At 42.3% G+C, this 15,979-nt stretch overlaps 1 protein-coding gene across 12 annotated transcripts in view; it reads right to left on the reverse strand.

The window, feature by feature from the left end:
• SENP7 (SUMO specific peptidase 7) overlaps positions 1-15,979 on the reverse strand; it is a 156,927-nt gene that overhangs the window by 40,103 nt on the left and 100,845 nt on the right. For 11 of the 12 annotated variants that reach the window (XM_036445436.2, XM_045584037.1, XM_036445435.2 and 8 more), the window contains 3 exons: positions 3,481-3,662; positions 1,739-2,081; positions 760-917 (listed from right to left, as the gene is read on the reverse strand). In XM_036445436.2, coding sequence (XP_036301329.1) covers positions 760-917; positions 1,739-2,081; positions 3,481-3,662 — 683 coding nt within the window. The remainder of the gene's footprint in view (positions 1-759; positions 918-1,738; positions 2,082-3,480; positions 3,663-15,979) is intronic. The other variant, XM_036445433.2, reaches the window with a different exon arrangement.

A 15,979-nucleotide genomic window follows, 5' to 3' on the forward strand; every position in this document is an offset into this window, starting at 1 on the left:
GCAATAGAAATACTAGTGAAACTAATCACACTATCAGACTGTTTTTATAAAACTGACCAAATTCTTTATCACTCTCTACAGAAAAACAGCCTCTGACATTATTTAAAAACAAACCAACAGAAGTTTACCATAATTCTGTACTTGTGGCCACTGATAATCATTTCTTAAAAAACAACATAATCAGAGGTTCATAATATGGACAAACACTGACAATAAATGACTTGAACCTTTCTTTAGAACTAGACTCTTCAAAGTGCTATGTCAAAAACACAAGTGGCTGACAGTAAACCATCAGTGACTATTATTTATTATGTTCTGTAAGAAGGAAGATAAAAAAGAACTTAACAAACTGATGGCAGAGGCAGGATTTGAACACAAGTTTGTATATCTCCAGAAGCCATGCTTCCTCCTCTATAATAATAGCGCGTGAGGGAAAGGAATAAGTCCAAGTGGTTATAGTATTGCAAGACCAGATAAATATTGGAAACTTTTACCCTAGAAAGTGTCAATAAAGTTCTTAAATGTCTAATGAGAACCATTAAAAATATGTATATTAAAGTAATAAATAATATAAACGGCCAGAAAAAACGGTATAATCCTTTCACTTCAAAATAAAGATAAATACATATTTCTCTGAAATTAACCTAAAAAATAAAAAAATAATTTTTATTACAATATTTTCCTTGATGAAACAAAAAATAGTTTTAGCCAAAAGTGAGTATTTCACTATTTATCTACCAGAAGGCAGAAATAAATTACCTGTACCGATTCACAAGTAATCGATGGTAGTTCTGACAATGCTGATTCAGAAATACTCTCATTCTCCTTAGTGACATTATGGTCTTGCTTAGATTGTAACTTGAGAATTTCTGAATTTTTATGTTCAATGGGTCCTTCTTCATCACTGGAAACAACAACTAAAAAGGAAAAAGGAAAAAATAAAAATAAAAAGGAAAAATTATTTTTTTAAATGTGTCTCAATAATCACTTATCAGAAAGAGAACTTCTAATTAATGCTATATACCTTTGGTAATCCCATTAAATTAAATCATCCAATTTTATTCTAAATTTTGAAATTGGCCTATCACTCATTCATTATCTGATTTATACTACTTATGTGCAATAATTCCAAATTAGTACTATTATTTAGCAGTTACCTGCAGATATAAAGCCATGAGGAGAACTTAGGAACAAGTTCTAGTCCTGATAATGTATTGTACCATCACTCTAATTTGTACTTTAAATCCTATCACACTAGTTGCTTTCAGGAGAGGTAAATGGATGACTAGGGAAAGATGTGGAAGACTATTCATTGTATATCCTTTAGAACCATTTATGTACCATGTGACAACATCAAATACTCAAAAATTAAATAAAAATTTAATGACTATAATTAAATAGCACCTAAACTCTGTGTACTTTGGCTTCATCAACCAAATGCAATAATAATGATTATTAAAGAATCTTTTAAAATCTGATGAGATGAACTACAGTATACTAATCTAAAAAAAATAAAAAAATAAATTTCTTCTGCTTCCAATTATTCCATTGTTTTTATCTAAATCAATATTATAAACTTCATGAAGTCCCAAAACCCCAAGTCTTTTTCTAAAGGTAATATATCTCACAGTAATGCCATAAATTCTTATTGTTTTAGCCAAATTTGTTCAAAAAAAGAAATAAAATAACTAAGTAGAGCAGAAAAATTTAAGACCTTTATAATCCTCCTGTTACTTACTTGGTTCAGCTGAGATCAGTGATTGGTTGCCTTCACTGTGTTCACTTAAAACAGGCTTTTCTATTGTGTTCATCTTGTTCTCATCCTTCTCAACCTGGGTAGTATTCCCCAATGTATCAGTGGAAACAGAGTTCTCAACAACAGTTTCAGTAACTGAACAGTCAGAAGTGCTTTTGGGAGCAGCACTCAAAGCCAATTCCTGACTATCAAGTGAAGATAGTTCAGTAAAGTCACTTTCCATAGGTTCAGGTGTAATTTCCTTAAGCAGTTTTGGATTTTGATCATGATTTTCATTTAGCTTTTCAAACTCAGATGATACTGTTGAGTCGTTTTCTTGTTCTTTCTGAACATAAATAAATGCATAGAAAAATTAGCATTTTTCAAAATAGGCTAGCATAATGAATTTTTTAAGTTTAAATTCCTAAAGGAGAATATAAAAGTAAAAATATAATATCATTTTTATAATAAAGGGATAGGAAACTATACAATTATACTACATTACTCAACTACAGTAGTTGTTTCCCAAGTATAAAGATATACTGTCTAATCAGATGCCTGAACAGTTTTTAAAAGGATAGGATGGTGAGGCTCCCATATTTACAAGGACTTCAGATGGTCTTCCATGATCTAAGTAAACTTTAGAATGAGAGAATTTCTTTTTAAGTTTTATTTTATAAAAGTAAAGAGCCATATGTCATTATGTTTATATATCTTCAAGAGCCATGCTCTCTCCTCTATATGTAGAGAAGTAGCTAGTAACAAGAGCAAAAAATTAAAAACTTAATCAGATAATATAAAAATTATGAGAATCAATCACTGCCTTTACATCTGTTACTGTATAAATCAAATCATGCTTATAATTATAACTCAAAATTACTGAAAGTCCTGAAATGCCTTGTGAATCAAAGGAAGCAAAAGCCATCTTCTTATATTTTTACTAGAGGCCTGGTGCATGAAATTCGTGCACTCAGGGAAGCCCTAAACCCAGCCTGCGCTCTCTTACAGTCTAGAAGCCCATGGGGACATCCTTAGTGCCTCTGTGGAAACAGGAGAGGGTCCCACCACAGCCACTGTGCTCACCAACCATGAGCCCAGCTTCTGACTGAACAGTGCTTCCCCTGTGGGAATGCACTGACCATCAAGGAACAGCTCCTGCATTGAGCATCTGCCCTCTGGTGGTCAGTGCACATTATAGCATCTGGTCGTTCTGCCATTCAGTCTGTTTGCATATTAGCCTTTTATTATATAGGTCTATTACCCAATACTAAGTCTTTGAAAATAGGTACTATATGCACTAAATATGATAATTCTTTACTTACAAAGTCTAGATAAGAGAAGCTTAAAGAAGTTAGTAAATAAATTTTTACTGATAAAATAAATCTGATAATTTTACAGACCAAGGGAAAAAGCAATTAAATGGACAGCACAAATAGTATTTGGCTAAAACAAAAGAAAATAACATAAAACATGTCTGAAAAAAATGTATATCAATGTACTAAGTAACAAGTGGAATCAAAGGAGGAGCAAACTTAAACTTTTTAACTCATTCATAATATTTAAAATTTATTTCAATAACTATTAAATGCAAAAATGTTTCATTTAAATCCTTTTTTAATTAAAAAAAATAGAAAGAGAAATCTTATGATAAAAGAATAAACTAGAAAAACATCATTTGGCTATGGGAAATTCATTTTTATCATAGCACAAATTACTTCATGTCCCATCCAAATACCTCTACTTACTGTCAGTTCTGCTGGTTTATACAAAGAAGTAGAATTATGAGAATCAGGTGAATTACTCCTAAGCCTTTTCTTTCTCTTCCTGGAAATCAGAGTGGGTTCCATTTTTGAATCAGAACATGTACCATTCTTGTTTCTGCTCCCCTCTTCAAGATGATCACAACCTCTACTTTCACTGTTAAGATCTTAAAAAACAAGAGTCATAAACATAAACAAAAGTACTGAAAGAATTTCTTTTAGAAGAGTTTCAGAAACATCATCAAAATTGTTATACTATTTTCAAAGCTAATGTAAAAAAGAAGTCCACTGTAAAATTCTCATACTGACATGAATGAGTATGATGAGATCTCTATTTCAAATTGTATACACAAAGTGAATATTCTTTGTACAATAAACATGAGGAGCTCTCTTCCACCATGCTGTCGGCGTGAGTGGGACAGAGCCCATGCTAGCATGGAAGAGGCTCTTTTGTTTATTGCATCAGACTTGGCTCCCTGGTGGTCCTTGGGGATCAGGAAGTCTGGGCGTAACATATGGGGGCTCATCCGGGATCCCCAGGACCATGAGGGCCTCCAATCGGGAGAGCCTGACTGGCCGCGGTAAGTGTGTGCGTGTCTGTGTCCTTGTATGAGCACTCTGGAGGGACACAGGAACCCCTCGTGTCGTTGGAGCCCGAATACGTCTGGCAGACGCGCCATTAAGACCACGGGCCGGAGGATTCAGAAGACGTTCCGACCTCCTGGGAGGGCCCCTCACAGGCAGGAGAGATGTGGAATCCTCTCCTAGAGGGCCCCTCACATGCGGGAGAGGGATGGAAACCTCTCCCACAACGAGGCAAGCAGCGTGAGTCCATGCCTCACATGCAGGTAAGTGACAGGAGACTTTCCCAGGTCTGATTTTGGTGTCGGCAGGCAGCGAGGCGCCCCAGGATGGAGCCGGCAAAGTGTGGCCGGTGTGGTGGTGCGAGGACCCTGGCAGCGTTGGGTCAGAGAGGGGCTTCCGCGGAGCTCGGTCTGTGCATCAGAGCGCAGCTGGGTAGCAACGGTCTCGCTCGGGGGCCAGGCACCTGGGTTAATTTTGCTGGCTGCCTGGAGAAGGGGTGACCCGGGCTCCCTCCCTGCCTCCTCAGAGGGCCGCCAGAGCAGCGTGGCTGGGGCGGCAGCGGTGGCAGCAACCTAGCTCTGGGGGCCTGGGCCGGCGTGGCGGCATCGGGTCTGGGAGAAGAGGCCTCATGGGCAAATTTCTGTGCTTTTGTAAAGGCGAGAGAGAAGTGGACCTCTCCTAAGTCTGGTTTTAAGTTGAAATGTTGTTGGGTGCCCTCTTGTTGGTTGTTGTTGTAAGGTCAGGCCTGTTTCTAACTGCCCAGGAAACGGCCAAGAAATTGCAATCTCAACCTTATGTTTGCATTTCCCCAGGCCAATTTGCCAATTTCCCCAGGCCAATTTCCCCAGGCCACCTGCGTGTGGTTTCTGCCTATAAAAGCTTGTAACTAACCTCTGTTCAGGGCTCTCAAGCGGCAGTCTTTTTCTGGACTGCTGCTTGTGGGTCCCTGCGCAGCGCTTGGAATAAACCTCCTGCTCTTTGCATCAAGACTCGGGCTCTGCGTTTGATTTGGGGTCGCCGCTCATCCTTTGGACCGGGGGTCTTTCAGGCCTTACATTCTGGGGGCTCGTCCGGGATCGAGCGGCCCCCCCCTCAAGCCCAGAACCGATCTTGGAGGTAAGAAGGGGTACCCCGAAGTTGTCTGTCTTTGTCTTGTGTTCTGTTATCTGATCTGGTTCTGTGTGTGCACTTCTGTAATCTGATCTGGTTCTGAGTTCGCAGCCGTTCGGCAACTCGTGAGAGTGGCCGAACAGTGGTCGGTAGACGTGTCGGAGGGCCACAGGCTGCAACCCTGGGGGACGCCCCAAGGGTGCAGGAGAGCCAGGGGCGCCTGGCGGTCTCCTATCAGGTGTCGGGTTCGAGTCCCGGCAATCAGGTGTCGGGTTCGAGTCCCGGCAATCAGGTGTCGGGTTCGAGTCCCGGCAATCAGGTGTCGGGTTCGAGTCCCGGCAATCAGGTGTCGGGTTCGAGTCCCGGCAATCAGGTGTCGGGTTCGAGTCCCGGCGAAGATCGGATAGGTTTGGTTACTGAGACAGTGAGGCAGCCGCGACCGTCTGCCCCAATCGTGTGTTTGTGGAAGAGATTCAAGTGGAGACTCCTTGGCTCTGTCTGGGTTTGGAGTCTGGAGATTCCCTGGTTCTGGTCTGAGTGAGTGTTTTGTGAGTGTTGAGAGAGTGCGGCCGCAATCGAGTGTGTGGGAATTGGTAAAAGTGCAGTGTTTTTGTTTTTACTCTTTTGGATTTGTTTTGGAATTATTTGTTGCCTAACAAATTGGGAAGAAAGAGAAAAATGGGGCAAGGAAACTCAAAGGAGAGTCACCTAAGTCCCCTTGAATGCATGGTTAAAAATTTTCCGGACTTCAAAAAACGAGGTGAAGGCTATGGTGTTTCGGTAGATGCCTTCACTCTCCGGAGACTGTGAATTGGAGTGGCCGACATTTGGGGTTGATTGGCCTTCAACAGGGACCCTAGACATGGGGCCCTACACGGGAGTCCGGCGGATAGTCTATAGGAGCCCTGGGCATCCGGACCAAATTCCATACACTGATATCTGGATTGATGTTCTTTTTGATAACCCCAAATGATTGAAGGAGTGTGGTTGTCTCCTTGACAAAGGAAAATTGGGAAAGAGACCTCCCAGGTCCATCTTACTCGCCCGGCCACAGGCGAGCAGAGAGAAAGAAAGAAACCTTTAATTTGTTTAAAGCTGAGTGCTCTGGTGGCAGCACCGCCTTCGTCACCTGGGACCCGTTTGCTCCCTGCCTCCATTCACCTCCAGGAGTTGAGTAGCTGGAGGCAGCAGATAAATTAAAAACTGGTTTCCCAAGTCATTGTAAGCAGCTTTTGAAATTCCCCACCATGAGGCGGAAACTACCTCGTTGATAACGATAACGGTAAAGGCTAGGAGTCTTCAGCTAAAGAATGTGTGCAGCTGCATTTGAATGCTAATGTGATCTGCAGAGGGTGGCAGGTAATTCCATGGCCTTGCTTACAATGTTTAGTTTTTGTCATTGATACCAGCTAAGCAGAGTCTTATATTGTAGCTACTTAAGTATGATTTTCTGACATTGTCTTAAATCCTAGTAAACTACCTCTGGTGTGGAGAGGTCTAGGGGAGGCCGGAGAGCAAAAGACTATTAGTTCTCTTACAAAGAGATTATTCAGTGCTTTGTTTGAACTTGCCAGCTTTAAAAGTTCAAAGTATAAATTGAATTAGGAAAAGTTAATTGCAGTAACTAGATGCCTAGAATATGGCAGGCTAAACTGTATTATATATGTTTAGAATAAGCAGTAATGATTCTCATTTGTCAGATGAAAAAGTATGTAATGCTTACACTTAAGAAATTATTCTAAGTCGGGTTTTCTGAAGTAATGTTTAATGTAACATGAAACTTTTGTATTTGATTTGTTTTGTTTTGCTTTTTTCATATGCCATTGTTGTCAATTTGGGCTTGTACCTGCATCTTGTATTTTGTACATTCGGTTGTTTAAACTTTGGGAATCATTTTTGGTTTCAGTCATGTGTATCTACTTTATAGGCTTAAGTAGACTTCATCACAAAGGTTTATAATTTATTTAGAATTGTGTTAAAACAATGTGAAAACGTGGTTTAACCCCCCGTAACTGCTTGGACACTTTTCACCGTGTTCTATTAGGGGATTTAAAGGCACAGTTAAAATTCTCCTGTGCCCCTTTTCAGTCTTATCAGAATCTGAGATCTTTATCTGTAGGAAGAATGTGGCAGTTTAAAATTCAAGCGGCTATTGGGAACAGAGTGCTAGACCTGCTCTCTCTTCCCTCTGCCTTTCCTAAATATTCTAAAATAATGGTTATAGATTTTTGAAGGACATAGGAAGAAGGTTTAAGAGCTAATGTAAAATAGTGAAAGTTTTTATAAAAGTTGTACATGTGATGAGAAGGTAGGGAGCGACTGACAGTCTATCTCCAGATTCTAGTGGCCGGCCTCAGAGGAGCCGCGCGTCGGCCCACCAATTTGGCTAAGGTAAGGGATGTCCTTCAGGGACCCACGGAGCCTCCCTCGGTCTTTCTTGAGCGACTAATGGAAGCATTCAGGCGGTACCCTGCGACCGAGGGGCAGCGGGCTTCGGTGGCTATGGCCTTTATTGGCCAATCTGCTTTATACTTTGCAGGACTTAGTTAAGGAGGCAGAGAAGGTGTAGACAGGAGAAGAATCTCACGCGCATCTTGGCAGCAGTGGTAGGTGATAAAAAGCCAGAAGGGAGAGGTAAGGGTAGACAGATGAACCTGGGCGATCGCCTCCCACTCGACCGAGATCAATGTGCCTACTGTAAAGAAAAAGGACACTGGAAGAGAGAATGCCCAAGAAGGCAGAGGAAGGAGAAGGAAGCCAAGACCATTTTGGCCTTTCATGAGGACAGTGACTGAGGGGGACGGGGCTCGGAACCCCTCCCTGAGCCCAGGGTAACCATCCAAGTGGAGGGGAAACCAGTAGAATTTCTGGTGGACACAGGAGCACAATAAAAGCTCCCTTGGGGCCGATATCTAAGAAAACTTCTTGGGTCATTGGGGCCACCGGTAATGAGCAATACCCGTGGATGACTAACCGGACTGTAGATCTTGGGACTGGGACGGTCACCCACTCTTTCCTTGTGACCAAAGTCTCTTGTTGGACGAGGGGAGAGTCCAATTCGGGGGCCCCGTGACATTGAATCCTGCCTCTCTGCTACCAGAAGCAGACTTGGAAAAGAGAGAGATTCTGCATTCCTGTCAGAAGATATTGGCTGAAGAAACGGGGGCCAGGCGGGATCTCAGAGACACACCCCTACCCGGGTCCCCCCCTCACTTGGTTCACAGATGGCAGCAGCTACCTCTCGGACAGGAAGAGGAGGGCAGGAACCGCGGTAGTCAGCACGGATGAGGTAATCTGGTCTAGCAGTCTGCCAGAAGGCACCTCAGCACAGAAGGCAGAACACAAGCCCTCAGGTTGGCTGAAGAGTCAACATCTACACTGACAGCAGAGGCCATACATGCCCCCAAAGAAGTTGCCCAGGGCACCAAAAGGGGACGTCTGAGGTGGCGGAAGGGAACAGGAAGGCAGATGTTGAAGCAAAACAGGCTGCCTTGGGACTAAACATCCTGCCGCTAGCAAAAGTCTCTTTGGACCCTCCTAGGTCCTTCTCTTACTCCCCAGAAGAGGAGGGGGAGATGGCCAGAAAGCCTGGCAAATACGTCAAGGATAAGTACGGGGTCTGAAAGGATAAGGCAGGTGAGAAGATAATCGTCCCTGAAGAAATGGCAACACCGCCTCACCCATCTGGGTCCAAAATCCGAAAGCTCACCTCCCTAGCCGAGAGAACTGTCGCTAGCTGCAAGGCATGAAATTCCCACCCCTCGGAAGGGAAAGGGGAAATAGGCCGGGCAGCTATTGGGAAGTTGACTTTACGGAAGGAAGTCAAGCCGGCCCGGTAGTCTTTAGCGAAACGGCAACCACAGTAGCCAAGATTGAAGACATCTTTCCCCGGTTTGGAGTTCCAGAGGTAATTGGTTCAGATAATGGGCTGGCATTCATCGCCCAGGTAAGTCAGGGAATTGCCAAGGTGCTGGGGATTAATTGAAAATTGCATTGTTCATGTAGACCCCAAAGTTCAGGACAGGTAGAAAGGATGAATAGAACGTTAAAAGAGGCTATGACTAAATTATCCTTAGAAACTGGCGTGACAGACTGGACAGTCCTCCTTCCCTTTGCCCTATTCCGTGCCCGGAATACGCCCGGGCCCCTGGGAGTAACCCCTTTTGAAATCCTTTTCGGGGCCCCACCACCACTCACTGCTGACAGAAACTCACGCCCCTCAATCCCTGCTCGCTAGGTTGAAGGCGTTGGAGACGGTCCAAAAGGACGTGTGGGTCCCTTTGGCTGACCACACCAGTTCCAGGTTGGGGACTTTGTCTACGTTCATCGTCACTGGACAGCCAACTTGGAACCCCGGTGGAAGGGACACCCACCGCCATCAAGGTAGACGGCATCGCCTCCTGGATCCATGCCTCTCATGCCAAACCTGCACCACCGCCTGACGATGGATGGACTGTGGAGACTGCTTATAGACACTCTTTGGGGATGGTGGCTGCCACTGACTCCTACTCGCGGCGGGTCTTGATGATGCCCCGCCCAATCAGTTCCCCTTTTATGGGAGAACAAGGAGTGAGGCCCGGCGGTGTGGAGGGGCTGAGGTTTTCTTTTGTAAGAGCTGGTTTCAATAACCCTAGCTGTCTTGCTGGGGCTAGGGGTAACCGCCGGGGTGGGGACTGGGACAGCAGCTTTAATCCAAACCCCACAGTATAGAAGGGCTCAGAGTGGCAATACGAGCCATTGAACAATCCATCACTATCCCTGACCTCGCTGTCTGAGGTAGTAAGGACGGTGGCCTGTGTGCAGCTTTGAAAGAGGAGTGTTGTTTTTATAGATCATTCAGGCATGGTGAAGGACTCTATGGCCAAACTGAGAGAAGCTCAACAGAGGTGGTTTGAAAATTGGTTTATTCTGCTCCTACTTCTAACCCTCGGGCCCTGTATCGTACCTCTAACTGGGCAAGGGGAAACAGAATATGAGTTCCAGGGTTGAAACTCAGTCCTGAGAAGAGGAGGGAATGTAAGGTCAGGCCTGTTTCTAACTGCCCAGGAAAGGGCCAAGAAATTGCAATCTCAACCTTATGTTTGCATTTCCCCAGGCCAATTTGCCAATTTCCCCAGGCCAATTTCCCCAGGCCACCTGCGTGTGGTTTCTGCCTATAAAAGCTTGTAACTAACCTCTGTTCAGGGCTCTCAAGCGGCAGTCTTTTTCTGGACTGCTGCTTGTGGGTCCCTGCGCAGCGCTTGGAATAAACCTCCTGCTCTTTGCATCAAGACTCGGGCTCTGCGTTTGATTTGGGGTCGCCGCTCATCCTTTGGACCGGGGGTCTTTCAGGCCTTACATTGTGATTTTCTGTGTTGTGGAGGTTCAGAATGGCCAGTGGCAGACTTGTTCTAGTGGGTGGCCAGCTTTCAATGTTGGAGGGCCACCGGTCGGCGTGAGGCAGTCGTTTGGTTTTGATTCCACAGTTGGAAGACTGTTCCCAGGAACCCTCTGTCTGTTTCTGTGTTCTTTGTATGTTTATATAACTAAAGGTTTCAGTTTGCTCTTGTTTTAAATTTGCTACTCTTTCCCCGCATTGCAGGCAGGAGGTGGGGGAGGAGAGACACTTGGCAATTTAATGTGAAAACCACTCCCCAAGAAAGTTTTTATGTATCTCGAATTTCTGTGCTCATGTAAAGTGAAAAGGCCGGTTCAAAATGAGTGCACATAGTTTTGGGCTGTGCTTAACCTCTTTTCTGTGTACAGAATGAGCTTTAAAAATGGTTGAGATAAACTGGGAGATAAATTAAAACTGGTTTCCCAAGGCATTGTAAGCAGCTTTTGAAATTTCACACCCTGCCGAAACCGGTTTGGCTCAGCAGTAGAGCGTTGGTCTGTGAACTGAAAGGCTCCAGGTTCTATTCCGGTCAAGGGCATGTACATTGGTTGCGGGCACATCCCCTGTGGGGGGTGTGCAAGAGGCAGCTGGTCGATGTTTCTCTCTCATTGATGTTTCTAGCTCTCTATCTCTCTCACTTCCTCTCTGTAAAAAATCAATAAAATATATATATATTTTTTTAAAGAAAGAAAGAAATTTCACGCCCTGAGGCAGGTAGTGGTAACAAGTTTACATATAAATGGCTGGAAGTCTTCAGCTAAAGAATGTATTCATTCGCATTTGAATGGCTACACCCAAATTTCCCTGGCTAGTGATTCCAAGGGGAGTAATTGCAGCTTCCTGGTGAAGCTGCCCAGATGGCCATGCTTACAATGTGTAGTCTTCCTTTGCTTCTTTCCTATTATTAATAACTAGCTAGTGACATTGGTATCAGCTAAGCAGAGCCATATAGCTACTTAAGTCCAATGGATTGTGATTGACCTATGAACAAAATTCAATTTTTCTTTCCCTGACATTGTCATAAATGTGGTTTCTTATTCAAATTAAAATCTTAGTAAACTGCCTCTGGTGCAGAGAGATCTAGGGGTGGCCACAGAGGGCAAGACTATTTGCTCTCCTGCAAAGAGATTATTCAGTGTTTGAACTTCAGGGGGAAAAATTTGAGATCTGAAAAAATGTGGGACCAGATCTGTTGCTAAAACTTCTCCCTAAGATAGCAGGATGGAAGAGAAGAAAGAGACATAGGAAAGTAAAGTTTTAATTCGCCTCATAGAATTGATGGCAGGCTAAACTGTATTACATGTGTTAAAAATAAGCAATAATGATAAACAAAAACAAAAAAATTTTAAATAAATGAGGAAAATACATAAAAAGGTAGTATTCATTAATAACCAAAGCAAAACAACACCACCATGTTTTTACCTTTTGCTATAACTGCATTCAACTATACAACCAAAAAGGATGAAAGGGGGGAGGGGGTCCTTAATAAAATGTGGAAAATTCATGTCTTAAAACATTTGTATAATTCATTGTAATTTTAGAAATTAGTTGTCTTTTTAAAATATAAGATATACTGTATATAGATAGACATAGACTAGCAGCTCTGCACACAAATCTGTGTGCCAGTAGCTCTCTGCAGGGCTTGGCCACTCTGTGCCCGCTGCCCAGAGGCTCTCCAAGGACCAGAGGCCCATCTGCAGCCAGGCATGGAATGTTTGCCTTGTCGCCACGGCAACAAAGCAAGCATTCCACAAGGCTTCCCAGCTCACCCCCCTCTCAATGGCTGTCCCCCCACTTCCACCCTGGGGCTGGGAGACTCCGGAGGGCTGAGAGGACTGGGTGCCGCCATCTTGTGGCTATTGGCACCACCATCTTTGTGACAAAGTGATGGTTAATTTGCATATCACCCTTTTATTAGATAGGGTAGAAAAATAGATACATAGATATTGAAAAGGGACAATAATTTGAAAGAGAACTGATCACTGTTCTTTTAAAAGGAGACAAAATACCTTTCTTCAGCATCTGGCTGTGATACATAATCATTCCCAACAATATCAATTTGCTTTACAGTTAATTTCTTCTTTTAAAAATCAAGACCTTGCCATTTGAAATCTCCAATAAATCTACTACCCTACAGAGAAAGAAGTGCTCCCTTTTTCCAGTTAAGAAGGCATTCTTTTGAAACCCATGGCGATTATTTTTAAAAATGCTTAATATTTCAATTATCAAATATATGTATTGTACAAAAATACCTTCCAATAGATTCTAACTAACTGAAGGTTATCCTGAATTGTTTTGCTTTTTGGATCTATATCAAACTCAAATACAAACTGTTTATGCACAGCAATCCCAAGCAGCTTCCTTGAATTCATAACAGACTTTATGTCACACCAACTAGCCTGACCTCTCCATTCATTCAAAGTTCCTTCAATACTACAAGCTATTCTTGCTCCTATCTAGCTTCATAGACAGCTAATGACTAACAGTCATAAATACCTTTTTGTTGCTTAAAACACAGGCTCTGGAACAGGATTGAGGGCAAAAACTACAAGACAGTCAATAATCTTCTAATTTTCAAAAAAAAAAAAAATGCTCCTTGCTCCCTTCCCCAGGAAAACAAAACCCCCACCACCACCAAATCATCAACACAGTATTTTCAAAAGCACATTAACTTTGTAAACTATAAAAGTAGTTTACACAGGAATTTTCCTTTAACAACCTTACTATTTGCACATCTCCCGAAACTATCTCATGGAAAACAGAAATAAATGTATTAAATTGAGACACATTTTGTAAAAATAGGATTCTACTAGCATAATATATACAACTTAACTTGCAAATATTACTAGCAAATAAAGTCAGAGATGAAAAATTTCTGTAAACAAAAAATATTTAATAGTTTATTGTGTTATTTTCTTAAAAATAATTTCCACAAGAAAAACTTACTTTGCTACAAAAGAATGGTAAACGTGGGCTATAATTCAGAATTTCCATTAATTCATGGCCTTCTTTAAACAACTGGTATGAGACACGGTAATCAATAGTTATCAAAATATGGTAATTTTTAATAATTCAATACCTAATTTTCTTTCTTTAAATAGTTTTTATTCACTTCAGAGAGAAAGGGAGAGGGAGAGAGAGAGAAATATCAATGAGAGAGAATCATTAATCAGCTGCCTCTTGCACTCCCCCTACCAGGGTATAGAGCCCACAACCCGGCCATATACCCTGTCCAGGAATTGAACCGTGACCTCCTGGTTCATAGGTTGACACTCAACAACTGAGCTACATTGGACAGGCAATACCTACTTTTCTTAAAATCACTTTACCTATGAGGAGAACCTTTAGGAATACTAAGAAAGTATAAAGTATTTCTTTTATCATTCATTTTTTTCCTTGCTGTAAATGTAAATTTTCACTGTGACTTCGGAATATGTAGAGCACCAATCAGAAAGCAAAATTCAACAAGTCCTATTCTACCTAGAAAAGCAGGGGAATGTGAGAGCTTAATGGTGTCTTGATAATATCTAAACTGAGCCCATTTGTACAAATACTGATATTTGATAACAAAGGTAATTATTGCTGGGAAAGCACAATTCATAAGAAATGTCTTTTATTATATGCAGACAGTGACTAATTCAAAGATTATGAATATGGAGTCACATGTTTTCTATATAGACTGCCTTCATAAGAGTTTCAGCTGGTGTCTTGTATACCATACATCAAAGTTATTAATGTAGTGTCCTTTGAATTTTGTCTCTTTTATGAAAAAGCTAATTAAAAATGTGTAAACAGCTGTGTTTCAAAGGAACTACAAATAAATTTTGTGGTGTCATTACAAGACCATCTTTTCTTGTGAATAACTTAAAAATAATCCTATATAATAAAAGCCTACATGGCATCCTGCAATGCCCTTGCACAATGTCATCACAAGATGGCCACCACGACATCACAAGATGGGCGAGCCGGGCTGAGTTTGCTACTGGCGACTCCCGGTGTGCTGAGAGAGCGGACATCTAACACGTGGCTGGCTTTCTTGTTCGAGAGGAAAACAGAATCACCCTATTGCTCTGATAGATGGCCCCAGTCGTGAGAGGCCAGACTATTATGCAGCAGGAAGAGATCTCTCAGAAGTGTGTGAAGCCAGCAGCCATTACTGCAGGAGCCAACTGGAAAACAAAGCTTGTCTGCACCAACCCAAGACTCTGCCCCATCCAAGCTGAGCACAGAAGCTCTCCCAGAGGCTGGATTTCTCTAAGGAGGGACTGGCCAGAATCCAAAGCTTGTCTGTGGCTTTACAAAAGAGGTGCATGCACTGGCAACCAATCTTGAGAGACTCACAGCGAACAGGACTTTTCTAAGGAGAGACTGACAGGGAACTAAAGATTGTCTGCGCCACCCCAATACTCCGCCCCATCCAAGCAGAGTACAGAAGCCCTCCTAGCTGAGACACTGCTGATCCTCACAGCCAATTGGCTTGGAGATCAACGCTTCCCAGTGATACCAACAATAAGCAAGGCTTAACAACAAGACTGCACACACAGCCCACAAAGGGCTACACCAAGACTGTCCACCGCAGGTAACTGGGAAGGCTGTGTTAGTGGGCTCTACCAGAACACCTAGCACACAAAACTATTCCATCAAATCGGGAAAACAACTAAAATGCAGACAAGAGGCAGGACACAAAGGAAGGAGATCGAGGAAAAGAGAAGAATGGATATTGAGTTCAAAACTACAGTTATAAGGCTTTTCAAGAATATCCTAAAAAAGGCCGATAAAATAAATGAGACCTATGAGGATATGAAAAGGGATCAACTAGAAATAAAAAGTTGAAGATAGTGTAAGAAACCTCTGGGACAATTTCAAGTGAACCAACATCAGAATTATGGGGGTCCCAGAAGAAGAGAGAAAGCAAGATACCAAAAGAATACTGGAAGAAATAGTGACAGAAAACTTCCCCCACCTGGGGAAAGAATTAGACTTACAAGTCCAGGAAGCCCACAGAACCCCAAACAAAAGGAATCCAAGAAGGACCACACCAAGACACACCATAATTAAAATTCCAAGAGCAAAAGACAGAGAAATAAAAAGGGATCAACTAGAAATAAAGAAAACATTGTCTGAAAAAATATATATTACACAGAGTCCTAAAAACAGACTGGAAGATCGCAAGAATCAAGACAAAGATTTAGAACACAAAGAGCCAGAGGACACTCCCCTGCAGCAGCAAGAAGATAAGAGAATCCAGAAAGTTGTATATGTGGGCAAAGAACTCGTTTAGAACAGCTGAAAGAGATTCTCCAAGGAAGTTGTTTGTATATGTGGGCAAAGCTTATACTTGGACAAGAAGGCAGAATATAGGAAACTACATGAAAACATGAATAATTCAGAGAAAATGACTGTAAATAGATG

This window comes from Pipistrellus kuhlii, unplaced genomic scaffold (genome assembly GCF_014108245.1).
Source record: "Pipistrellus kuhlii isolate mPipKuh1 unplaced genomic scaffold, mPipKuh1.p scaffold_m20_p_2, whole genome shotgun sequence".
Taxonomy (NCBI): domain Eukaryota; kingdom Metazoa; phylum Chordata; class Mammalia; order Chiroptera; family Vespertilionidae; genus Pipistrellus; species Pipistrellus kuhlii.